Source organism: Haplochromis burtoni, unplaced genomic scaffold, assembly GCF_018398535.1.
Source record: "Haplochromis burtoni strain Fernald_Lab_line unplaced genomic scaffold, NCSU_Asbu1 Contig_20, whole genome shotgun sequence".
Lineage (NCBI taxonomy): Eukaryota > Metazoa > Chordata > Actinopteri > Cichliformes > Cichlidae > Haplochromis > Haplochromis burtoni.
The window spans coordinates 712,949-739,580 of record NW_024582381.1 but is presented as its reverse complement, the minus strand read 5'-3'; the positions used below and the strand labels follow the sequence as shown (position 1 = coordinate 739,580).

At 38.8% G+C, this 26,632-nt stretch overlaps 1 protein-coding gene across 3 annotated transcripts in view; it reads left to right on the top strand.

Annotated features, from left to right (window-relative positions):
- Window positions 1-26,626, top strand: part of mlphb (melanophilin b) — a 41,727-nt gene extending 15,101 nt beyond the window's left edge. Inside the window, exons 3-16 of one of the 3 annotated variants that reach the window (XM_005939798.2) lie at window positions 1,259-1,480; window positions 2,840-2,979; window positions 5,100-5,141; window positions 7,056-7,108; window positions 9,974-10,066; window positions 10,490-10,631; window positions 10,943-11,190; window positions 15,552-15,635; window positions 17,747-18,043; window positions 18,766-18,915; window positions 19,019-19,087; window positions 19,410-19,458; window positions 20,064-20,158; window positions 23,770-26,626. In XM_005939798.2, coding sequence (XP_005939860.1) covers window positions 1,259-1,480; window positions 2,840-2,979; window positions 5,100-5,141; window positions 7,056-7,108; window positions 9,974-10,066; window positions 10,490-10,631; window positions 10,943-11,190; window positions 15,552-15,635; window positions 17,747-18,043; window positions 18,766-18,915; window positions 19,019-19,087; window positions 19,410-19,458; window positions 20,064-20,158; window positions 23,770-23,796 — 1,711 coding nt within the window. In that variant the 3' untranslated portion in view covers window positions 23,797-26,626. The remainder of the gene's footprint in view (window positions 1-1,258; window positions 1,481-2,839; window positions 2,980-5,099; window positions 5,142-7,055; window positions 7,109-9,973; window positions 10,067-10,489; window positions 10,632-10,942; window positions 11,191-15,551; window positions 15,636-17,746; window positions 18,044-18,765; window positions 18,916-19,018; window positions 19,088-19,409; window positions 19,459-20,063; window positions 20,159-23,769) is intronic. The other 2 variants (XM_005939800.2, XM_005939799.2) reach the window with 2 other exon arrangements.
- The last annotated feature ends 6 nt before the right edge of the window (window positions 26,627-26,632 follow it).

Sequence of the window (26,632 nt, the reverse complement as noted above, 5' to 3'; positions counted from 1 at the left end):
TTTGTATTTGATTAGATATTTGACTTTAGGGTTTAGTGGTTTTTGATTCTCTTCTTTGATCTTTAGTTTGTTAACAAACTAGACTATGCTGCATCATTTTTGTGGTTTATGATTGTGTTTTGTTTAGTTACCACTCGTGTGTCATAGTGGTCTGATCAGCCATTATATTTACCCTTGTGTGTCATTTCCTGTTTAGGTCAGTTGTTTGTTTGGCCAGTTGTTTGGTTTGTTAAGTTTGCCGTTCTTTGACAGAGGTGGGTTTTGTTTCTTTTACCTCTTTTATGACTTCAACATTTGTTGCTTTTGTAAATATAATTTTTGGGGTTAAATAAATGAAAACCCTATTTTTCTAATGACTCCTGCTTTTCCAACTTGGTCCATCACACAATATATTCTGGTAGAATTGCAATTCAAGTATTACTCAAAATCTGCAAAAACCTGAGGTCTAGCAAATTCAATACAAATCAAATTTGTCTCATGCTTTTTGTATTCTTTAAACTTTTAAACCAACCGCTACCGATCTAAAATGAAGACGGATAGATTTTTCAAAGGAGCCACAATATTAGCTCTTGCCTGAATCTGTCTGTCATCTATAGTTACACTATGTAGACGTGTGTGTGTGTGTGTGTGTGTGTGTGTGTGTGTGTGTGTGTGTGTGTGTGTGTGTGTGTGTGTGTGCTTGTTTTAACCCATATCTACTTTAAGTGAAAGTGGTGTTATTTATTAAGTGTTTCTCCATTTTAACAGATAGAATTTTAAATGTCATTATTAATGACCAGCAGCTGGATTTCGCTTTATCCGTCTTATACCAATCATCTGGGCTAAATTTCAATAAGTTATATCGGCAGTTTATGGGTATATCAGTCACACTTAAAAGCCAAATATGCACTTTGACTAAATATATAGGAGATCAGTGTGTTAAGTGCCACAAGCATTTAATAGTCAGTTTGGATGGATCCCTGGAGTAAAAATGTGAAGTAATTTTCTCTCAAGGATCTCTTGTACTGTATGTATAACACTGTTTTCCCATGCATTTTCTGCTTTGTCTCTTTACAAATGCATGAAAATGACCTGCATGTTTTTAACCCACGACTATTTCTACATTCATAAGTCATACAGTAAATTGGTTAATGTTATATCAAATGAACCAGATGTGAAATAAAACCTTCTACCAGGCCTGGAAGATCATTTGTTTGTTGACAGTCTGCCTTCTTGTGGATATGCTAGCCTTTCATATTGTTGTCTTATTTGTTTTCAGGGATCTAAAGACCAAGGTTGAGAGGGAAGATACCAAGAAAGAGTTGCTGGGGAACCAGACCAGCCTGACTGAGTCTCATTGCATTCGATGTCTCCAGCCTTTTAAATTCCTGCTTAACAACAAGCATCAGTGCCTGGACTGCCAGCTCTACATCTGCAAGTCCTGCGGCCGCTATAACAAGAAGGAGGATGGCTGGGTGTGTGACACCTGTCACATGACCAGGTAGGTAATGACCAGTGTAAGAATAATTCAAAAGTGGTCATTCAAACTAAGTGTCATGTTGAATACAAGAAATCATATTTAACTGTAACTATAAATGCAGTTCAAGTTCAAGTTTTAAACCAGTCATTTGTGGACAACACACTGTCTCCATAAGCTTCATAAGCTTTGTGCTGACATGCCTTTAACCATGCTTAATAACTTGACCAGCGAGCTCTGGGATGTGTACCTGGGAAAGCACTTAATATGTTAGAGCCAGAAAAAACTAAAGTCAAAAGAAGATTCCTGTGTTAATTTTCAGCGGGATTTCCTTCCACATGCATACATGGAAAGCCAGAGGTGGAGAGTTCAGCAGCAAGACACTCTACAAAGCAGGCATTAATCATAGTAAATGTGACAGAGAGTAGGTCAGAAAAAGCATGAAAAGAGGTGGTGGGCTGCAAAGAGGCTTGCAGCGAGCAGCACTTTTGACAGGTTCAAGAAACATAAATAGCACAAACTGCTCTACATGACAATTGTCAACTGGTTTTGTAGATGGGTACCAGCTCTTCCATCTGCTGAACTGAGCGACTAAAGCTGAGATTGTGTATTTCTGGCCTGAACTGATGCTAAGCTTGATTTGCAAGTTGTGGTTTGCTGTGGCAGCTCGACATTTCTAAAAGTGAATTTATGTTTTTAGGACATTGTGTTCTTTCTTGATAAAATGAATAAAAATGAGCAAATAACACATTCAGATTACTAATAAACAAAGAGGCAACCCATGTCCTGTCAGTAGTTAAAGAGCTTTGAGGCGACTGTTGTTGAATCAAAGGTTAAGCGTCAGGTTCGATGTGCTTTGATGGATGTTTGGCTGCTTTTTAAACAGATATTTAAAAAACCCTTTTTACTGCTTAGGCTCTGCTGGATGCAGCAATAGATTTCAATACATCCTGCTTGAAATCAGCTCCATATGGAACCATGATACCATTGTTTGTTGAGATGAAGCTGCATACTAAAAAGTTCTTTAATGGAGCTTGGCCAGTGTCTGGAAAGCATCATGCTATGTATCTCATGCTTAAACCTGCACACTGCTGTTTTATAGCAAAAGAGCAAAATACAGCTCTTTTTGCTGGCAAGTCTGTATTCCCACAAGTATTTTCTATGTGATATTATGGGATAGTGTATAAATTGGCCTCATTTGGGGCTCATTTCTCACCATGTGTTCTCATTTTAAACGTTTCACATGTAATGTTATACTTTAAACAAATAGAAGAAAATCTCTTAATATAAAATGCATATGCATTCATTTTCAGAATGAACCTCATCTGTGAATGACTTCTTTAGCATCTATATTTTGATTCCTTCCATTCTTCTCACTTACAGAGTACTCAAGATCGGTACTTTGGAGTGGTACCATGAGAATGTCCGTGCCCGTTTCAAGCGCTTCGGCAGCGCCAAGGTGATGCGTTCCCTCTTCAGGAGGTTCGACGGAGAAGGCAGCCGCTCTCAGAGTGACTTAGGAGGTGAGCAATCCACCTTCTGTCTGGTTTGTTACTTCGTTTCAAACCAAGCTTATGTCTGGAATGTCATAATCCTGGTTCTGCTGCTGAAAATGTGCATTTTTGCCAGTCAGCGTACTGTCACGGTGGCCTTTAAGCAAAAAGATTAACACCCCACTGACTAATTAGAAACTGCTTAGTGGTTAGCAGTCAAACACTTGCTGCTCCGGGCAGTTGCCAAGAAGGGAATGTCTACATGAATATCCAAACAAGTGCAAATAAAAGGTTACAAATGTGTTGTAATGTCAAGCCTCAGGTCAAGGTGGCTTTGAAGAGGCAATCTTAAGAAATTTCCATCTGTTCCACTCATTTCTTTACAAGCCCTGAGGAGAAGCTGCCGGTCAAAAGTTCAATCTGCCAGAGTCAGAGAGCACTGACTCGAAGTCATGGAAGTCTGCTTGAGCTTACCATGAGAAATCCCCACTAAATGAAAGGCTTCACTGAGATTCAGCAGCTGCATACTATACTGCGGCTGCTTGGAAAATATGCATCACTCCAGCTCGACTGGTAAAACGTCACCGTGACGATCGCCATCTCATCTGTGAACTGTGTTTGAGTTCAAGAATTGGAGTTGTAATGTATATTATTATATTTCACTGGACAACAAAATGCAAGCTCTTCACAGTGCTGCACGCAGACTGAAAGTAATGCTGTGCCCGGGCCTCTGCAATCATCAGATCCTCTCCATCAAAGAAAACGGCAAATTAGAGAATATATTTTGAGACAATAGTGTTTATGGTGTTTGCAATGGCGCCAATCTTGTGGTCCAAGACGCTTTATGTCACCCTTGTCCTTTAATTTGTCAGCCATCTTTGTATGAGCATCTTTATTTTTCTGACACTAAGTCACCAGAAGAAAGTTTCTGCTCTCTTTCTCAAATATTAGCAGGCTGCCAGATCTGTCACAGGGATTTAATCTTCCATCTTTCCTGTTTTTCCTGCTTTCTGGCTCCTCACAGCTGTATCTCTCTTTTGTCGTCAGCTGACCAGGATGCTTATTCTAACTCTGCCCTGCGGGAGATTATTACCAGAGATACTAAGGTGGAGGAAAATGCTGTTTGTTTATTGTGTGCAGCTCAGGTTTAAAGTCTGATCCAGTGACGCTATTAGGCCTCATCAAAACCATTTTTTCCTCTCTTTTTGAACTTGCTCACGCTGCATTGCGAGGCCACACCCACAGCATATGATACAAGTGATCCTTGAAGCATACTTCATGTCAGTTTCAAGCATTATTACTCACAACAGATTACCCTTTGAGATCACAACATCAGGAGATGAGTGAATGTAATGAATTATATAGAAACAGCCGAGACCTCTGGTACTGTTTACGCTGAGTCACCCCTGAGGATTTTGGGAAGGAATACAGAGCAAGTTGGTTGGCCGATGCAGCTCCCGTGGGCCTTGTGATAATTCACTCACATGTCTCCCATTCTGTGCCTGGAACTGAAGGATTCGGTCCTGCAGGGCTCGTCCAACCAGAAGCAGAGCAAAAGTGGAGGGAGGAGGACAAAATGTTTGTCGTGTATGTATGTGGAATCTAGCACACAGTGTCCACAGATGCAAGCTGTAGCCATGAAATACAGTCATAAAAATGCATGTTAACAGATGTATTATGTTTAAAATGAACTCAGCATGTGACCACTTGGACTGAAATCAACATGCATTTCCACACATACGCACACATTCTTTTACTGTCTTTTTGCTGTATGCATTCTATGGTCCGCTGGGCCCCCAGAGCTCGAAGGGTGTCATCCTGTCCTCACACTCTTTGCTGATACTTACAAAAGAGTCTTGTTCACATACAAAAGTCTAATTCAGTCCACTGGCTAACTCTCACTTTGGCTCTGCCGTTTAATGCTGCTACTGCTGCTTCTGATTATTGTTTTATGTGGAAAGTATAAGGACTACCTGTATTATCTCAGTTTGCTGAGCTATTTATTGCAGTTAATAACCTAATGTCATTACGTCTAGATTTGCAATTAGGAGAACAATGTGATAGTAATTACAGGAATCGGATCACTTATATGAAACTATAATTAAATGCAAATTAATAAGCCATGTGCGCGCTGCTCTTCTGTTTTCCAGAGCCTCGTGAGTATGACACACAGAGCATGCCTGAGGTCCACAGTAAGTATACTGAAAAGGTCAGATGTATGTTTGAATTTCCAAATATTTAAATATAACCAAAAGGTGCTTTCATTATTTTAGTATATTCTGCTTTGATTTGGTTGCGTATTTAAACTGTTCTTAGCTACAGCTCTGCTTTAAGCTAAATGCTAACTCACTCACTCATGAAGTTATGTGACATTTTATTATCGGATCTAATAAACATTTGGGAATTCTCAGTAAGATTGTTTTATTTTATCCCCTTTAAAGTCGTGGTTTATTTTATTATTATTTTATTTATTTTTATCTATTTATATAATTATCCTTTCATTCATTTATTTCTTTATTTTTGGTAATTGTGCTCCTGATTATCTTCTGTCTTCACCAATAAGGAACCATCTTGGAATGTGCAATCCATCTCTCAGAGGGAAAACAGGATTTTCTTTGCATGCCATTGAGAAATATCCCATTCCTTCACTTTGACAAACACTGCTTTTACAGGTTTTTTTGGGTTGTTACCCACTTCCACCATTAATCTCTGTCCAGTCAGTTTGGCAGCATTTGACTGAGGCTATACTTCACAGTTCATCCTGCTGCTTCTACCAGCAGCTACGAAACTGCTTGTCAGTCAATTATCCAACTACACGTGGTGATCTACAGAAGCAAAGTTACAAATACCTGTAGACCTCACATTTGATCAAAACGATGAATGACTCACTGGGTCTTCTGTAAACATGATCAGAATGCTCATTTCTAACTTCTATTCACTATTTTCAGAGATTTGTATGAGTAATGGACTCATTCTGTGGTCAGGCAAAAAGTTTCTGACATTAAGTTGACTGAATGTCAGATATAAAACTCGTTCAGTGAATCTGTTCAGTGATTGCTTCCTGTGCATTACCTGTTTGCCTGGCTGTGTTTATTTAATTGTAATTGTACAACAGAAACTTTTAAGGCAGGTTCTGTTTTAGTACCTGTTTTGTTTTCATTTTGATTCACCTTAACTGTTCTAAATAAATCTATTTTTCACCATTTTACCACTAACAAGAGTCAATTTGAGCCCACTTATTTTTCCCCTAATTCAGCCCCATGTGTGGTCTCTATGGATACATATATTTTTTAACTGGTACCTTAACATTTAACAGGAACATCTGTGATGATAATTGTAAGCATAACGATACAGTAAATAAGAGAGGTTCATTTTTGTTCATTTACAACGATCCCTTTGGTGTTTTTGAATGCCTCACACATGCGGTGGGCACAGCGGTTTGGGAACAGACCTAAAGGTTCTGGTTAGTCTGGCACAGTCATCTGGCTCCCATTGCCACTGGCATATCAACAGTAAAAGAGCAGAGCCAGGGAAGGTTTAGTCAGAAAGACTCAAGAACATAAAAAGTGTAACTTATGTTACGAGGTTATTGTAGTTGTATTTCCACAGTTTAGTGTGTGTCACGGGGTTTTTTTTTTCTGCAGATAATTTCTGCAAAATGTAGCAAAAGCCCCAAAATTAGTTCAGCAGTTAACAGTAAGAACTAAAAGACTAATCTAAAGATATGAATGTTCATCTTTTTCTGCTTTTATGCTCAGTGTAAAGTTTTTGTTGTTCCCAGCATTTTCTTCCCTCTTTCTCGTGCTGTATTCAAGAGGGAACTGTTACACACTGCAAAAATGCAGCTCCCTCGTAAACGCTCTCATAAAGAGGGACTGAAACACAGTCCATAGTGTTTCTGCTTTTGCTTTCTCTTGCTGTACTTTGTAAACAAGGTTCACACTGTAAGGTCAAAGGCCACTGGTTAACAATAACAGAGGTCTCTGTAGTCTGGAGTGACTCTGGTTTCAGTCACATGGTATCTTTGTAAATGCATGCACACTGGAAAACAAAAAAACTTTTTTGGGTTATTCTAACACTGCCATGTCTTCCTTCTTTATCTATAGATGCATATGGGGAGCACAGTATGGATGCAACAGACTCGCAACAACACCGAAGGGTACGGCAGCTCATTTTTAAATTATTTTCATATTTTAAAAGAACTAGCAGTAGATTCCCCTCAATTTTAACAACTATCTGAAATCATTTTAAGGGCAGCCTTACTAAATGTTTGAACAATGTTGAGAGCTGGATGGAAAATGAAAAGAAGGAAACACCTTCTGAGGTCATAGTAAAGACATTTGTTTGGATCTAAATTTGGTTAAAAGGTGGAAGGACACAAATTCCTAAAACTCATAGATTAAACTCAGAGCCTTCTTCCTGTGGAGCAGCAGTGCTAACCACTGCAATAACCTGCTGGCTAATCATGTTACATCAGTCATTTTTGACTGTCCAGCTCACAATGCAGCCACAACTTACATGTCGATTTTATACATTTATGCATGTTGTTAAGCTTTGTACAACTCAGGCAATGCTGGAGTCTATTCCAGTTATCACTGAGCAGGATGCACCCTGGACAGGTCAGCAGTCCATCACAGTGCTAACTCATAGAAAACAACAATCATTCCTATTTTGATGAGGAGAGATCATTTAAAAGAACTGAACATGATTTATTGAGATAGACAAATTGTTGTCTTAGATGAGTAGACTGGTAACCCATCACAGCAGAACAGAATCCCAGTGGTCTTGACGCTGGTGGTGAAGATGAAGCCTGAGGCTTGGGTGCAGCTCTGAGGGACTCAGGTGAGGTAGAGATGGGGAGGAGGCGGGTTGAGCAACTGAGAGTCTGAAAAGAAGAATGATGGAGAGCACAGGGTTAAACCACGCAGAGTGGAGGCTGATTGGCTCAAAGAGTAGTGATGTCAATATTGAGATTGACAGCGTGGGAAACTGGTAGTGATGTAATGGACAGACTAGCAGCAAGGAAAGCAGGCAGTTGGGTGATTATCTTACTGAACGCATGCAGACGCTTCACTAATGTTCACACTTACAGTTAACATCCACAGAGAGAACATACAAGCTTCTGGCGTTGCCTTATTATTCTGTTAACACATTACATAAAAAGTCAGCATGCAGCTGTGTTTCAGGTTGTAAAGTTTAAGTGAGTTTGCTGCCAACAGGAGCGACTCAATTGATGTGCATCATAAAACAAAAAATGAATTTAGTGTGTGCAGAGAGAAAATCATTTGCAGGTATTTTGTTATTTGCTGATGTGACATGTGGAGATCTGCAAGCATTTCCTAAAACAAGAGGCAATGTCCTGTTTATTAGTTACTGGGAATTTAAGTCAGGTGTGATCAAAGCTTATCTGCAAAACAGACAACTTCACTGTAGCTTAATTTTGCATCCACATGTTTGCTCTTTTTTTCTTTAATCAATGGAGTTTTTGCACGAGTGTGCGCTGGTCAACACTGACTCCCACTGATGGCTGGTTCCTGATAAAAAGCAGAGGTGCTTTCTTCACAGGTTATCTTAGTGATCTAGGCCAGCCCCTCGTGAAGGACTGGAATGCCTGGCACGGGCAGGCCAGCACTGGCTGCAGAGTGCAGTGGGGAAATACCAAGCTGTCATATATAAAAGAGTCAGACCGGAGCTGAGCAAGCCTTTGGTTTAGAAAATAAGGGTGGGTGTGGGGGCACTGATTCCACTGGAATTCATCATAAAATGAAGATTACTATTGTTTATACCACACTCTGTGTGTACTGTAGAAGTTAAGCTTTGTTTATTTTCAATCATTGTGCTGACTGTTGAGAAATGACAGGACTCCAAGGCTCTGCTGGGTCTCCGGATGCATTTTTTCCAACCCTTGCAGTTTTTTCTATATATGTTTATCTTAAAGAATCTTAATTTTGATGGACGTTAGAGAAACAGATTGCTGTTCACTGGATCCCTCGTTCAAGTTTCTTTTAGACACAGTGCCCTCTGCTGTTCCAAACAGCCTAATGTATTGAACCTTCTGACATTTCACTGTAAGGAAACCGGCTCACATTCTGCCTGCTCAGAGAAGCTACAGTTCAGTTTAGATAGTGTTTGGAGCTGGTAGAGACTCAGTGACCCTGATGCTATGTCAACACTGGAGCATGGATATGCACCCTTAAATCAAATTTCCCTAGAAGATCCAAAGAACCCATGGTGTGCGTCTCTCATTTCAGCATTACTTTTAACTCATTTAAAATATTTACCCACGTGCATGTATCTGTGAATCATGCACCGGCACCAAAAATAAATGAATAAATAAAACAAAAGATATAAATGTAATAACATAAGTATTAATCATATTTATTTTACTGCAGACCTGAGCTTTTAAGCGTTATGTATGCCCTATTAAAAACTTCCTAAAATATTATAGCCTTGTTGTTTTTAGCCAGGTATTTAAGTGTAACTCTACACATACACTTAAAGCCACACAGAGCTGCTTATTAATGCAAATCTTTAATTATCCAATTATAATACATGACAGCAACATGATAATGAGTTCATGTTGAGTTCATCTGAGTCCAGTAGAGATGTGATGGAGATATGATGATATCATCTAAAAAGAAATGGAGGTCCAACCCAGGATGAACTAGGTGTACCTAACAAGGTGGCCTGTGTATTTGGACTATTGTTGGTTAAAAGGAAAAAAAAATGTGACTATAAGCCCCATGGGAAGCAATTAGTGCTTAGTATTTGGTCATCATGCATAAGTAAAAGTCCACTTCTGTCTCTACAAGAAATACGAATCTATTATAACAGGCTAATTAGCAGTAGAAGGTATATACTTGTGTTAGTTCTGCTACAGCGGCAGTACATTAAAGGGCGACAAGTCAATCACTTTCTGAGTGTATGGAGCAAACAGCCTTTTGTCATGGCAGAGGTTTATCTCTTTACGCTTTCCTCTCTCCTCCCTGCTGACGATGGTGTTTCCCCTTCATGTTCTCCAAAGATGAAAAAGGTCAAAAGGAGGTTAACTGTTGATCCCATTGATTTCAAACTGGACGTTGACTACCTCAGCCAATCAAGAGGACCCTCAAATGAGGTACAGGCTAGACAACTAAACTAACCACAACTAGCATCCCTCCAAAACAAACTAATCTGCATGTTGTAATCCATAACAAAGACCATCTGCCTCTGCACTCTGTCTTTGCCAAACATTGTCTGTGTTGGCTAGACAGTACTGTATTAGCACTGTCATCATTCATTCTCGTATCTGGCCACAATAACCCTTTTTGTGTACATCCAAATGTTGTGTGTGCAGACATGGACACATCTTGTCCATTTATTAGCTGAACAGATTTTCTAATACAGTGAACTGTTTCAGGTGGTTCTTTCCTGCTGTAAATGTATGCTGTTTGGACTGAATGTGAAGCAGCAGTAAATTTAGTCTTTTCCTACTTGACCCGGAAAAGCAGCAGAAGTCAAAGGGAATAACCTGCACACAATTCTCCACTCTTACCTCCAGGAGCCGGGTGATCCTGACATCATGGTCATGGATGTAGGCGGGAGGGAGTCGATGCTTGCTGAGGCAGATATGGCCACCGTGTTTCATCAGATCATGGATGAACAACATAAAGAGCTGGACCTTGAAATAACTCCACAACAAGGTAGAAATTAGATTCAAACAAACAAATAAAACTTTTTTTAAAAAACATATTAAAATAATCAAGGAACTTATAAGTAACACAAGAACTTGTGTTACTTGCAAATAAAACAAAAATAATTGTTTTATTTGCAATTGTAACTGGAATTGTTGAATTTAGTAATTAAGTAATTATAATGTGCTAAACTGTTGTTTGTTACTTTGTAATGAATAACTGATCAAAGAAAAATACTTATAATACTTATAATACTTAGCATTGTAGTTATTTTACTGCTGGTATAATGACACCTGTGACAAAGAGGTTGCTTTGCACAGATGACCTGGTGTATTCAGATAGCCGGACAATCCCATCCCGCTCCATCTCCCGGCTCAGCTACTCCTCGTGTGGCAGCGGCAGCATCGGAGGCCCTCGATGCAGCAGCAGCGTCTACCTGCCTGGCCTTGAGGACTCAGAAGAAGAAGAGGATGAGCACTGCCAGCCGTACCCACTCTACCAGTTGCATTCAGGCCTCTGCCGCCAAACATCTCAGGACAGCCTGAGCTCAGCCAACCATCCGCCACAGGTCTTTCATATGCCTCATATTAACATCACACGAAATGGTCATTACATTACACTCATTTAAGACACTCATAAATCGTCTTTCACGTCTGGTTTCTGTGAGTGGAGGAAAGTTGCTGGCTTATTTTATACATTTTGCCTGCATTCCACACCAATGAACACAGCCAGACATTAAAACGTAAAGCTGTGAGATTCCACATTATTAACGATCCATGTGGTTTTAATGATGATCATAAAAGTTTAATGCCCGTGTTTTGTTTTTTTCTTGGATAATCTTTATTTTTGTGCTCTGTTCACTTTGTTTGTTGGTAGGGGAAATTGGAAAAGGGTAGGCCTGGTGAATCATTATAAGGAAAGCAGAAAAATTCAGCTGATGCAGTAACATCACATGGTTCAAATCTGTGATAACTGAGACATGGTGTTGGATTGATTGAAGCAGCTCAGAATAACTTTCAGTAAATTGTTGTTATTAATTCCACTCGGGATTATGAATTGAACTGCAGTCATAATCTTTGGAATCATTGTTCTGTAGCTGTCAGATAGATGGCCTCGCATCATTCAATGACAGCAAAGTGCCCGACTCCAGTGATTGCAAAACAAGCCCAATTCAGCCCTACAGAACCGCGCTGACAGTGAATATGAGATTATATGAGATGTTTGTGCTGATATACTATGCTTGGTTTTCCCCAAACATTGTGCTCTTTATTTATGGACAAATATCTCCACTTTGGTCTCGTCTGTCCAAACGACATCATCCAGAAGTGTTGTGGTTTGTTTAGATGCTGAAGCTGTACTGCCATGTTCAGAAGAGGCTTTCTCCTGGCGACCCTTCCAAAAAAGCCATACTTGTTCCGTCTTTTTCTAATTGTACTGTCATGAACTTTAACATTTAACATGTCACATGAGGCCTGTAGAGTCTGAGATGTAGCGCTTTGGTTTTCTGCAGTTCCTCTCAGCATTGCACAGACTGACCTTGGGATAAATTAGTTGGGACGTCCACTCCTGAAAAGACTGTTCTCAATACTTTCTAACTGTGAATAATTTTTCTCCCTGCAGAATGATGTCCCTCATATTGTCCAGAATGACCATATTTTGCAGTTTATCAGAGGTTGTATTCATCTAATTTTAAAACCTGCATTGGTCAAATGGGACAACAAACTGTAGTGTTAACATGATAAACTTTATCTTGTTTTGAATGGGTTGTATGGGTTCAAACTTGATACCAACTCAGCATTTGATCTGATCTGGTACATACATTAATTGCAGTGTCGCTTTAGAGGCACAGTTTAGAAAGAACACAAATAACAAGCTGATATTTTAAACCTTTCAAGCAGTGCATGCTGGAAGTCGGACACAAGTTCTTCAGTCTGACGTGCTGAGTGATGTCGTGGAGACAGCTGCTAGATCAGAGGGAGGTTACATGCATTACATCAGTGTCTATTTATGTGTCAGTATTAAACACAGTCCCTGGAAAGGATTGCAGCAGTAACCGTGGCCGTTCTGTTCTTGTGAAGCAGATAGAAAACAGACTTTGTTTACCATTAGTCTGAGGAGTCTGCTTTGCTGACTGCTGTCACTAATCAATATGTCTGGATTTATCCTTGTGAATCTCACAGTTTTCAGTTCATCTGTCTTTGAGTTGATTCAAACACAGTCTGGAGTTTATATGGAGGTATAACTCGAGCCATAAAAAGATTCTTTGCAGTTTTTAAAGATAAGGAATATAAAAACAAAGAAAGCAATTAAACTCTGTGATGGTGAGTAGCCATGAAAACAGAAGGAATTATCCAGCCTACCTGACTCCCTGCGCTGATTTATACCTTCGATAAGTTGTGTCATGGTAAATTTGTCTCACAGCTGGGCAGCACACTGAAGAGACATGCAAACAGGATACAGTGGAAAACATACAGCCCAGACATGTCTTTGTCATATATCAAAACCAGACGTGACATTTCTCATCTGACAACAGTCACTCATCTTGCATACAGGTGCTGCTGTCTGTTGTCTTGGTATTGATTTGGAGGCCAACAATAGAACCGAGTGACATCAGCAATTTGATTATTTGTGGAACATCAAGATAAGTCAGCAAGCACAGACTGTATAAGCCCAGGGCACATGTGAGGTAAAGACTTTGTGCAAAATTACGGTATGTTTAATATACAGAAGAGGGAAAAATTAAAGGAATAGCCTGAATGAAAGAGCAGAGAAGCATAACACATGTGGACACTTCCAAACAAGGCACAAAAGCTCACTGATGAAAATCATATGAATCATCCTCTGTGACCTCCAGTCACCAGATCTGAACCCAGCTGTATGAGATTATGGATAGCAACACCACGTCAATCAAGCCAACCAAACAGTTTTATGGTAAAACCTAGTCATTTCACAGTCCCTGAAAACTTGGTCTCAGATTTCTTTATAAATTCAACAAATAATCAAAAAACATTCAAAAATATGCAACATATATTATGGGATCTGACTCAAAGTCTTGAATATAAGTCTTGAGGACTTTGCTAACATTTTGTTATCAATGTTTCTACATCAGTGTAGCCAAAGAGACAACAGGCAACAAGTTATAGTCCACCTAGAGGAGGTGTACACATGTCATTGCATAATTAGTTTTGCAAGAATTCCAAAGATGGGAGTGCCACAGGTGGTGTCCTGTTAGCAAACTCCCAACATCCTGCAAGAAATAAAAACACAGAGATAAATATAAAACCTAGAGTAAATACATACCTGCTCAGTGAAAACAAAGCAGTTAATGGAACTGAGAGTTCACATAATATTATCCATTTTCAATATATGGGAGTGTCTGAACTTTGCATTCAAATATTTGCACAGCTGCAATAATTACAATTGGACTTCCCTCTTGCACGGTCTGCAGGCATCCTGTCAGCTTCTAAATGACAGTCACCCTATCTTTATATGTTTACATGGTTTTAAATGAGTACATTTATAGATTTAATAAAGACATTAAACACAACTGGTCAACAGTGCTCACTACTGCGTCGCAGGCTTATTCAGGCTTATTCTGTATAAAAATGTCCAGAACTAAAAAGAGGAGCCAGTACAGCTCTGCCAAAGGACTCCTCCTTTGGCTCCATTGATCTGTTGACTTTCCTCATGACTTTCTCAGTCATTAGTTTCAAGGTTTTTTTTTTTACAGAATATAATGTCTATATGGATTTTCTTTACAACATCACATATTATAAAACTGTAGCTTTGTCAGGTTGGCTGTGGCTACAATGTAGCTTGCCATCACCAGTGTGTGAATGTGTGTGTGAATGGGTGGATGACTGGATATGTAAAGCGCTTTGGGGTCCTTAGGGACTAGTAAAGCGCTATATAAATACAGGCCATTTACCATTTCTCATTTAGGGCCACACCTCGCTCATCACATACGGTTTCAATAAAAGAACAAACAACATAGCAAAATGTAACACTTAGAGTGGCTACTTGCATCTTTTATTTACAGCCAATGGTGACAGAGTAATGACAGCTCATGCTTATGCACTGATGAAAAGAATGAACAATTATAGAAAAAAAAACCTTCGATTTTCCAGTGTTTTTTTAAAATTTTATTTACTGTCTTTCTCTTTCTGCCTTTAACATCAATCCCCCCTGACCATCTGAGAGCCATAATGCACCACAGCAGTTAAATAATTATGTTTAGGTTGTTTGCCTAAGTTTAATATTAGTATCAAGAGTTTGGATTTTTTTTAGGAGGTTGAATTTGGATGAACTGTGAGAGGAATTTTTCTTGTGGCAAGACATCAAAGGTGCATCAGATGACTGTCTGCTTGACTTCCTGACCTAAATATGATTCTTCATGTACCAAGGAGCGATCTCGTGTAGAGAAAATATTATTCCATTATGGCCAATTATCCAAGGGAACATTTAGTCTTCAGTTTTATACATGAAGAGCATTTTGTGCAGTGTAATGTGAATTTGGTTAAGTACTTTTAGTTTAAATATATTTTTCTGGTTTCTTTCATCCAAGTAAATTTAGACATTGATGAAATATGGTGAAATCAGATTTGGGGACGAGTTGATATCCAGACAGCTCACTCTGATGAGAACATGTGAAACTGTAGCTTAACCATCTGCATATTTGGTGCCACTGTGTTTTGATTGGTTCAGTATGAGTCAGAGTGGTTTAAGACATGCATTTGCTTTCATAGCATAGATGTGAGCAGTACCATTTAAACCATTAAGTGTCCAGTACTTTCATGTTTTGAAAACTATACATTTTTTGTAATGTTCCTTACGTTTTGTGTTATTTTGGGGTTTGTTTGTTTTATGAATTACTATTTCTTAATTCTGCCTCTATATGTACTTTCATTTATTTCTTCCTTTCTTTCTTAGATCACTGACATTAACAGACGGATGTCAGCAATTGAGACTCTTCTGAACCGCTTGGAGCAGAAAGTCACCTCAACATATGACCAGGTAAATCTATCAGGTGTCAAGAGTACAGCTGCCAAAATTTCATGATCAGCATCTCAGCAGCAGCCTAGAAAGAAATGAGTGAAGCTAAAAAGACTGAAAGAACCTGTTTACATCTATAAAGCCATGGTTAAAGACACTGTGCAGTATTTTAGCATAACAATGTACAGACTACCGGATTTTCAAATCACTTAAAGCCTAAATTTACATGAAAATAGTTAAGACAAATTACATCTATTTTATTTTATTTTTATAAATAATTTTCTATTTTGAATTTGATGCCATGCCAGTACCAGCTAAAAGTGCACACAAACCTCACTTTTATTAAGTCACAATTTGTCAGGGTCATGGTTATACTTGTTATACCGCCCTCAAGTGGCCAAAACAATTCGTGCAACTTTAAGACAAACACACTTGATGTACCTGCATGAAAACTTGATTTTTTGAAGGTATTTTCTTTCAAATAAAGAAAACTAACTCATTGTTCATGCATTGTGCTAAAGAAAGGAGACACACACTTACTCATATTTCATCATCCTCTAATCAAATGTGTGATCTCAGTGGGTTCAGTGTCTGTCTTTAATTGGGCCGTGAGCTCTCAAACCCACATCAGTATCATCACAGACTGAGCCAAGCTGCAAAAACAGCAAACCAGAAACGAATGTAGAATTTAGACTCAGTCGCTAATTAGTGGCTATTCAACTTCAAGTGAGAGCAGCAGTTGATTGACTCATGCTTTTCCTCTCTTTCTTGTGGCAAAGCACAGCTTAAATCACTTTGCATATATCTTATGTTCTGACTGTTCTGTCTGCACGCGATAAGTCTGCATTAATGTCCATGTGATCAGTGAAGGAAAAACAGAGTTCTTGTGCTTTCAGACATCCATGTTCCAGTTCTTGTTTAGGATCATTACCGAGTGGTCAGAACACAGCTGGACAAATTAATGTGTCTATTGTAATCGGTACACTAAGCTCTGCCCACTTTCTGTTGTATCTGTCTATTCTATTCGAATACTCCACATAAATAAGAACTACAGGTACAACAGATGCACAATCTTCCAGTTGAAAATCGTTGAATGATACATGAGAAATTCAAATGATAACCCTATATGCGTGTTCTGAACGTGCTAGGTTAGAGGTTAGGACTTATAGACCCTAGTTTAAGTCTAGCTAAGGATCCTTGTTACATCTTCACAGTCACACATTGGTTAGAAATGACACTTGTCCTTCATGCAAACTGAAAACAAGTTGTTATGGATCTATGAATCTCCTAAAGCAAGAACATCAGTTGAGACGATAGCAATTTATCTTAGCGACTTCCTAGTTTGTAGTGAGATTAAGACAGATTTGTTTCTGTGAGGGGCCAAGCTGGCCATCTCTCACTGCAGCACAGAGACTCTACTCTCAGTGATAGTACTGGAGAAAAGTTTGGTTACACTTTACTAGGCCTAAATGCTGACAGTGCTCATTGCCACACATGCAACAAGGTTTTTGCACATGTGGAAAAAATTTCTAGCATCCTGTGGCACTCCCCGTCACTGTTGTGGGTATGTCTGTATGAAGCAGTGAAGCAAAGTGATGTAAAACTATGTCTAAATGAAGTGATGAAGCCATCAAAGGGGTTTGCGTTTAATCTTTTCATGAGCAAAACAATGCTAGTGTGCTATTATACATTAGGCACCAATCAGATCAGATTAAAGCAGTGCTCTCGTGTTTGCAATGTGAAGCATTTGTCAAAATAATATTTGTAAGTGAATAATAGATAGAAGATGGTTGATTGGAAGTCAGGGGAAATCCTGCAAAGTTTCCCTCAAATCCAACGAGTATGTTAGGTTATAATTACATGGACTGTACCCGAGGCCACCAAAGTACACTGCAGTCTGTTTGTTTTTGGCCTGGAAAAGAAAACTGGAGTATGAAAACAGAAAAACATAATCAGTGATGGAGCATTTGTGTATTATACATCATGCATTCACTCTAGCAGTACATTTTAAATCAGTATAACAATTCCCATTAGGTTGATGATCCAGTCATTCAAGATCCAAAGTAAAAACATTAACCGTATGCTGTGTAGATTTGTCTCAGTCACATAGTCTGTGCTTTGTTCCCAAACAGACTTCTCCCACTCCCAGCAGCACCTCTCCTCTTCCTCAGTGGAACGAAGTGGACCTGGAAGAGCAGCAGCTAAGACAGAGGCTGCACGAGATGACAGACAATATCAGTGACCATAGCCTGACCTCTGATGATGAGGACGAGCCCGAGAGACCACATTCCTCCCAAGAAATCCTAGCATGGAGGAGCCCACAGGCGGATCCAAGGCCTTCCAAACTACCTATCAGACCAACATCCAGAGCCAGCATCGTGGTCTCCAGGCTCGAGGAGGAGCAGCCTCAGCAGACAGAATCTCTGAAGGTACAAATTCTGTGGCATTTTTATAAGAAATCAGTTTTTTTTTTATGTACGCGCAAGCATTCATTACCAGTTTGTTTACTGACAGAAAGAGACATAAGCCGTGAGCATCTGGCTTGCTGCACTTACTAAAAACAGCATGGCTCATGAAATTCCAGCCGACCTCTGCTGGAAATCGGTTCAAGTGCACACTGGAATCATAAATCAAGTCACTCAGGCCTTGGGTTTATTTTTCGTCTGCAACCATCACTCCCAGATTGTCGGAAAAAGAAGACGAATTAAATTAATAACTTCTGCTTAGCTGCCGTGCTAAGTTTCCTCAACTGTTTTCACTGGCAGTTCCTTCCATTTAAGCTGCAGTGCACTGATGAGTCATGATGTTTTCACATCACTTCACTACAAGTTTGTTCAGCCAGCATTAGCTCAATTAATTTAATGTATTTAAAGTATCAGGTAACACTGGCTTTTAGTATCAGGAAAATGGACGTGGGACCAAACTTATTGAGCCGGTGGTCACGAAGAAGAACTGCAGATTTTGGTACATTTGATTTTACATAATTTTTCAGACCCCACTGTAAGCAGGTACCAATCAAGTGGCACCATTTAGCTATCACATAATTTGTTAACATGACATCATTTCAAATTTCATTAAGTTTTTTTGTTGTTGTTTTTTTTTTTTACCTGAAAATGAAAATTTTTGCTTTCTGACTGGACTTGTCTTCCAGGCTAATGACTCCTCTGAAAGCCTGGAGAGGAAGGGTCACCCCCTAGAGGAGGGATCAAAGGCGAGCTTCAAAGGATCAACTGCATTACTAGTTGAACTGGAAGACAAAGTAGCTCAAGCAGCAGCTAATGTCCAGAATGCCCAGAGTGAGGTGAGGGTTACATTAAAGGCTAAGTAAAGTTTGATTTGTATTGAAAATGCAAAGAGATGTAAAGTTGTGGCACATCCTGTCATTTCTTTCTTTTTACTCCAAGGTGTCTGACATCGAGAGCAGGATTGCTGCCCTGAACGCTGCCGGCATGTCCTCGGATAAAAAAAGAAAGGTAACACCATTATATCACTGAGTTTCATATCCAAAACTGTTATGACAGAAAACATTTGCTTATACAAAACCCTTTTATGTTTGTGTGAAATCAAACAAGTGGACACAGGCGTTATTCTTAGAGCCAACGTGTTTTCTGTGATTATGTGGCACGATGGTCTTTGATTTGCCTCTCAAAATAACCACAGATGTGATTTCTATGAGTAGGTCTGCCTATGATGAACATTTGTAAAGCATCGAGGTGCCAGAATGCTAATAGAATAAAAGTTTTCCCACATCCTGAATTTATGTTTTTTCTCCTTGCCTTCTGCTTTGTCTTGCAGTCCGCAATCCCGATCCAAGCCAGAAGACTTTCCTACAACTTTCCCACAAGTAAGAACTGACACTGCTGCCCCTGAGATCGATCCCCAGGGCATCACAGCTAACTCAGAACATCTTAACCTTTTGAAACTTAGAACACATGATGAGCTGCTTTATAACTCAGTGAACACTGTGTCCTCGTTATACTATGGCTTTAATTTTCCCAGCTGGATAGCACTTCATCTGATTCATTGAGTGGAGACTTACCATGTGTCTTGTACTTTAAACAGTATTGTGTTTTTTTTGTTGTTTTTATAAAGAATAGGGAGTATATCTAATGTTTTAGTACATTATGTTATTTTTTTTATCTTTCTTTGCTACTGAAAAGTTCTTTTTAGGCGAAATTCAAGTCAAGTGCTTTCGTAACCTGCTCTTGGACTTGGTGCCAGTTGTTATTTAAAGTTTATAGAGTATTTCTAATTTACTTTCCCATCAAAGTTTTCCAATAAGCTTATTTTCAGCATCCCACATCTGGGATTTTGAAACATCACATTTGTTTCTAACTATTAGATTCTGGACTGAATCCCAAAAAGAGCCATAATTTGACTTTTAACTGTGCTTTGATAAAATAGAGCCTGCAGAATACAATGTACAATGCAGCTGATGTATGTTTCCAGACCAGGTGGACAGGTTTACCAGGAACTCCCTCTACAGGGGCTCACTGACACAGAGGAACCCAGTGGCAAAGGCCAAGACCAGGGCTGCCTGTGCGGTATGACCCCACCCTACGGTGCTGGGTGCTGTGAAGAGTTCAATTCCAAAACTACATAAGTGCCATTTGGAGAAAAAAAAAAGGCCGCAAAAAAAACGGCAATCCAAGCCTAACAAATTTTTTTTATGTGAGAAGATTGATTCCACTGTCATAGTAAATTTTACATTAAGTTGGGAGATCTACAGCCGTGAAGCTAAATTTGAATTTGTACTGTGATGATATTTTTTAACTTTATCTTGTGGTTGTTAGAACTTCCTGGATACGTTTAGGAAAAGCAACATATTTAGGTTCAGGTAAAGGTCCGAAATGTAAAAATCAATGTGGAAACATGCGGCTGATTTATCTGAAGGCCACCAGATGGCAATTGGAGTGGTGTCAACAAAACACTCCACTACTAGACGTCTATAGGAAAACAGATTTCTCTCTCTGGAAATAGTTTACTGCTGAGTTTATGGGCTCAGTCACTAATTTTGGGTCATATTGAATAAAAAGATTAAGTCTGCTTGTATATATAGGTAATACAAGGTTTCAAAATTGAAAGTTATGTGTGTTATCAAAGCCGATTTATGAAGTTATGAATCACAAGTGATTAGCCAATGAGCAGTCACAGTCAGGCCTGCCCTTCCTCGTCGCATCCTATTTTTTTGCAAAACATGCACATTTTGAGGCTTCAGAAAAGGTCGACATAAAGCAGTGGGTGACTAATCACACTGATCTTTTATACTAAAATACGTTTTTATACAGTAATCGATCCAGGCTGGGGTTTAATACCACCTTTAAAAAGTCAAATCCCTGCTTGTGCAGTCTCCCTTAATTACTCAGTCAGATCCAGCCCTCACTTTCAGAAAGCTTAATTCAAGGTTTTTGTAACTTGTCAGTCAAAAAAAGCTGCTTTGTAAACCTGCTCACTGCATTTTGTGCATTTTGTCCCATGTCATGAATGAATATGGATAAATAAAAAAACAAAATAAAGTGAAACGAGACTCCACCTGAAGGTGAGGATGCTAGAGATGCTCCTGAGCTGCTCCAGTGGATTTGTGCAAAGTTTAAGGATCCATGAAAGTGGATATCAATCTTCTCAACTAACCTCCATCACAAAACGTGGATTCATGCATTTTCCCAAATTTGAATAAAAATTCCTTTAGTAAAATGCCTTGAATATCAGGAATGAACTCTTCACGTGCTGATCACACCAGGCTTTCACTGCTTGTTTGATTTGAGCTGCTGGTGGTTTCGAGCTTTGTGGTGTTTTGAAATAATTTCATTTTTTAACGCATTTCCTGCTTTTTTTCCCCCAATCAAGTGCACACGTTCACATTTCCTGAATCATGTTTTTGTTGGTAAAGGAAAGAGTTAAATCTCATACTGGGTTAAAATTACTTTGTCTGAAATTAAGTGCATACGCTGGGATGTTTGATTACACAATATAATGGTGGAAAATCTCAGGGTAATTTTGATAAGAGAGAAAAATAATGGCATCAGTGATTATGTGGCTGTTTTGAATAATATAATTGGCTTCCTGCTTGAAGAAATATGCATGTCTGCATTACACTTTGTCTCTGAGTTGAAGGTACCTAAAGTCAATGATAAGAATTTTAAAAAGAGCCAGAAACAATATTTTCTGAGGCCTCCCTTGTTAAGAGAAAAAATGTGAACCTTAAATCACAGGAGTTTTTTTGGGGGTTTTTTTACTTTTCAATACAGCGTATCGTCCAGTGTTCATGTCACGGTCTGGCTGGCAGACCGTGGGGATATGGGGGAATTAGGACCCAAAACGCATGGTTCTGCGATGCAAACAGTGCACTTTATTTACAGTGAAGGCTGTAAACACAATAACTCCCCGATGCTCCCTTGAATCCCGTGTGTGTGCTCCCCTCCGACGTCTGTGCTCGTGCTCCCCGCTGTTGTGTTCTCGCACACCCTGTGCGTGCTGCCGTTCTGGTCCACTCTTCCACCTGGAGGGAAAACCACAAAAACAGCCATCAACACCAACCCCGGCGGGCATACACGAACTGCACCGTTGTACGCTGACTGACTGACTGACACACGCGCGCGCGCGCGCGCGCACACACACACACACAACACACACACACACACACACAACCCACATACCACACACCCACACACACACACACACACACACACACACTTAGGTAGACAACTCAATGATTCCGCGCCGGTGGGAGCTCCAACACTCTCCTAAGTAGCTCCCCCGACGAGCCCTGATCACCAACAGATGTGTGGCAGGAACTTCAGGTGTGGCCAGTCCTCCTGCAGGGCCACACCCATACCCTGCCTCTACATATAATGAGTAGAACACCGAACAACACAGCATAGCGCAGAAAAACACACATTCCCAAATAATAACAACAACACTAATAATAATAATAATAATAATAATAATAATAATAATAATAATAATAACGGTCCATCCTGCTCACGGACCCCCGAGTCCTCCAGAGCCGGGTCCGTGACAGTTCAGCAGTCCTCAACCTAGTCATAGCCAGAGCAATGAACATGAACACACTGTAATTTGATCAGTGCTCAGCTTTTGCTCTACACACTGTTATACTTTGCAGAAGCATTATAAAGCATGTAAAAACGTGCTTATTTTCTCTTAAAAGTGGACCTATTCTGCCTTTCCTTATTTTCTGTAATTAACATCATATACATCCAGGTGTTTGACTTCATATTAAATATGCCCCAAGTTTGTAATAACGTGGTCCGCATGTGTATAAATAATCCCTGTAACACAAAAGCTCAAGCTTCAGACACCTCTAACCACTGTTTCTAACAGTTTTTTCTACTTTTGGCTCTGTATGATGTCATGGAGACAGAATGTCCCTAATTTGGTCATCTCAGACACAGAAGCCCCACCCACCTGCTTTTCAGATCTTTACCAGAAAGCTGTCTTATGCTACAGCGACAGTGGGTCCACTTTGCTTTTATATATGAATATACAACCAGCTGTCAACCAGTTGGGTTTAATCCCCATTGCAACCAGATGCATTGCTGAAAAATCAAAGTGACTGAAGCTAATTACAATTGTTTACCAAATGCATACAAATACAGTTCAATCAAAGCCCAACCACTGATTTCGCCTATTGACAGGAGGTTTCTGCCGTCTTTTAACTTCAGTGTGGCTGAGGCATTAGCAGGAGGGTGGTCTTAAAAGGACAACAGCTGAAGTAATTTGTTTCAGACAGACAATGAACTGGCGGGACCGAGGCTCATTAGATAAATAAAATAAACAAGATGAACAAAAAATATTTTAAACTGTGATTCACACAAAGCTACCCAAGTAGAATCTAAGAATAAAACTATGCAGTTGGAAGTGAGCATCATAGGTCCACTATACTACGCTGTACATCTGTTGTCAATTTCGTGTTCCTTTCTTCAAGCCTGAGTAATCATTCACAAACCTCACAGCTTGCATAATGGCTCATAAGTCATCAGCAGGTTTATAAATATTTCTAACATGTATTAAACACATATTGATCTTTTGTCTCGATTGCTTTGAAACAGTGATTTCATTAACCCAATCAAAGCATTAAATGGCTGATTAACCATAATTCTAGTCAATCAATATTTTTGTCTCACTTTTCTTGCAGAAACCAGTAATGACCCAGGGCTCATGAGGAGGAGGCTGAGTGTTATCTGACTGACAAGTCTTTCAGTTATTACATAATTCTTTACACACTGGAACTGAGCAGCAAAACATGAACTATTCACAAAAGGCGTGTTTTTGTTCTTTGAAACAAATGCATTTGAACTGACACGTGGCAACCAACAAACGGAGATCAGAGATCAATCAGTTATCTTTTCCTGACCATAGTGCAGTAGTTTATGTTGCCTAGACATAACAATGTAGTTTTGGAAATTTAACCAGAATCCAAATTAAATCCCTTTAAAGCTGGAGAAACATGACTTTGTGTACATATGAATAAGAATCTTAAATATGAGATCAGACTGATGAAAAATCTTGTTCATGAAATTCATGTGCGGTTACACGGAAGTATATAAAATTTCACGAGGAACTTAGAAATTGCCGTACGACTATGTTGGTTTAGGTTTCCCACATAAATTGCAGAATTTGTCAAATGAGCAGTGGAACAGTGGGTCTTCTAATCTTCTTACATTTATCTTTAAAAGGTGTGTTTTTGATATCGCTGTTGTTTTACAGGGCTAAATCAAATAAAGTATGTTACACGTGACATGCACTAACATCTGCCTCTAAGTATAAACATTTACAGAATTTGTATACACTAACATGCAAGTTAACACATGCATTTGCCTTAATGCGCAAAAGCACTGATTGTACTAATCTGGAATTTATAACTGGCTAATTCATCGTTGTGGATAAACCGAAATATGCATTGCGTGCTTTAAATGCAGTTTCAGCAAAGAGAATCAAGCCAGTGAAAAAGAGGTGCAAATCCGAACTGTAAATCAGTTTGAATTAGTCTGAAATTTTCACACACACAAAAAAACATATAGATAAATCTATATTTTTTATATATTTTTAAAAGTTCTATTATTAATAATCTACGGTGTGTTGGAAAGTTTAATTGATTGTAAAATTAAACTGATGTCACAGTGAGAAGAGCAGGTCTGATGTGATTGTTTTATAATATATGACATTTATGTAAGTTAATGAATAAAAATGTATATGGAATATATAGAAGTACACACTATATGCATTATGGTGTTGGAAAATATTTTTATATTGGATGAATAAATCATGCACATTCATTTTTAACTAAATCTTTGAAATCAATATTTTTATGTAATCTCAGCATATATGGAAAAATTAATAACAAGTGCAATTAAATATGCATCTTTTTTGTCTTTGAGGAGTTATAGTGAGTGAGAGAAGTCAAAACATTGTACTGCTTGTCAGATTTCAAGGTTTTTATGATAAGTTGGAATTTCAATCATTCACTAATTTGTCACTTATTGTAAAATTTTAGCTGGAGCATCTTTGTTGACCATAATTTATAGGTTCAACATTATCGTGTATTCAATAACATCTGAAACTAAACACATCAGAAGAGTGTTTACTGAGATCGTAGATAAAGAATGAATGCTCACTTGCTTATAGTGGACTATACAGTTGGGTTTCTGCTTGTATCCAGAAGAGCCGGCTCCCTGCTGGACTTTAGAAGGAATGTGGGTTGACTTTGATTTCACGTTTCAAACTTGGAAGCTATGTCCATCTTCTATATACAGTCTGCAAGGAGAGATTACTCGCCTAGCTTGGACTAGCTAAATATTGATACTATATTCCAATTAAGCTAACTGATCCCCAGAAGTCCTACACACTGCCCTTTCAGTTGAATTTATCCAAACCTTTGAAAACAGCAGTGTTTATTTATAGGCTGTACAATGACATGTCTTCGGAGATGACAAAGAATGTATCCATGATGTAATGATAAACTGGGTGTGCACTGTGTAAATAAATGCATATGCTTTTATAAAGGGCTGGAGACTGAACGATGCGAGGAGGTTCACAGCCTGTGAGCTTCACAGTCACAGAATTGCTTTACTTTATGTATTACAGTTTAAGATCACCATTTGTAGCCACTGGAGAGAGAAACTGACAACACGTATTTATTTGACTTTTTTATTGATTTGATTTATTTACTTTTCTGAATCACCATAAAGATTGTTTCAAGCCTGTGTTAAATTATCACTTTAATTGAAATTATTTGCATCACTGGTCTTATTAAATTATTTACAAGCTAAACTGTTGTTTTCTGTCCTTTTTTAGATTATTGTATCAAGCAGCAGCTTTCATATCAGTATAATCCAATCAAAACCTTAACAAGTCACACCTTTGCTGTTGGTTCAGAGCTTTTTCATAGTGCCTCTTTGTTAACTGAATCTCCAGGGAAGGTTTTATCTCTGCGCTATGGAAAGAACAATTTAAATAGAAATATACAACAATCCCACATTTAAACATTGCATTAACTTTGTATATTTGTATATTTTTGATTAACTTCATGACATCTAAGTTAAAATAATAAAAAGCACTAAATAACCAGTAACAAAAAGCTTGGTAAGACTATAGCAGCTCATTAAAATAGATTATGACAAAACAAAATAGCTCAATTAGGTTCAACCCAAAAAAGCTCAACTAAACAGAACAAAAGACAATATAACTTTTAACTAAAATTCTAGATGCAATAAAATAAAATGTCTATGTAGCATTTGATTTTTTTTTTTTTTTTTTAAAAAGATCAACTGTGGGCTCCAACAGAAGAAAAACCTCCAAGCTGATTGTTGTGTTGACTGAAAGCTGTGCTGCCATTCTTGCACGTGCATGCACTACATATTCTTCCTGAAAGGTGGGTGACATCAGCATATCAACATACCGCTGCCCCTCCTGCTGCATATAAAGAAATGATGACACAGCTGATAAACTGGCACCCGGAGAGACCCAGACCTGAGAAGCACAACCCCTTTATAGATCAG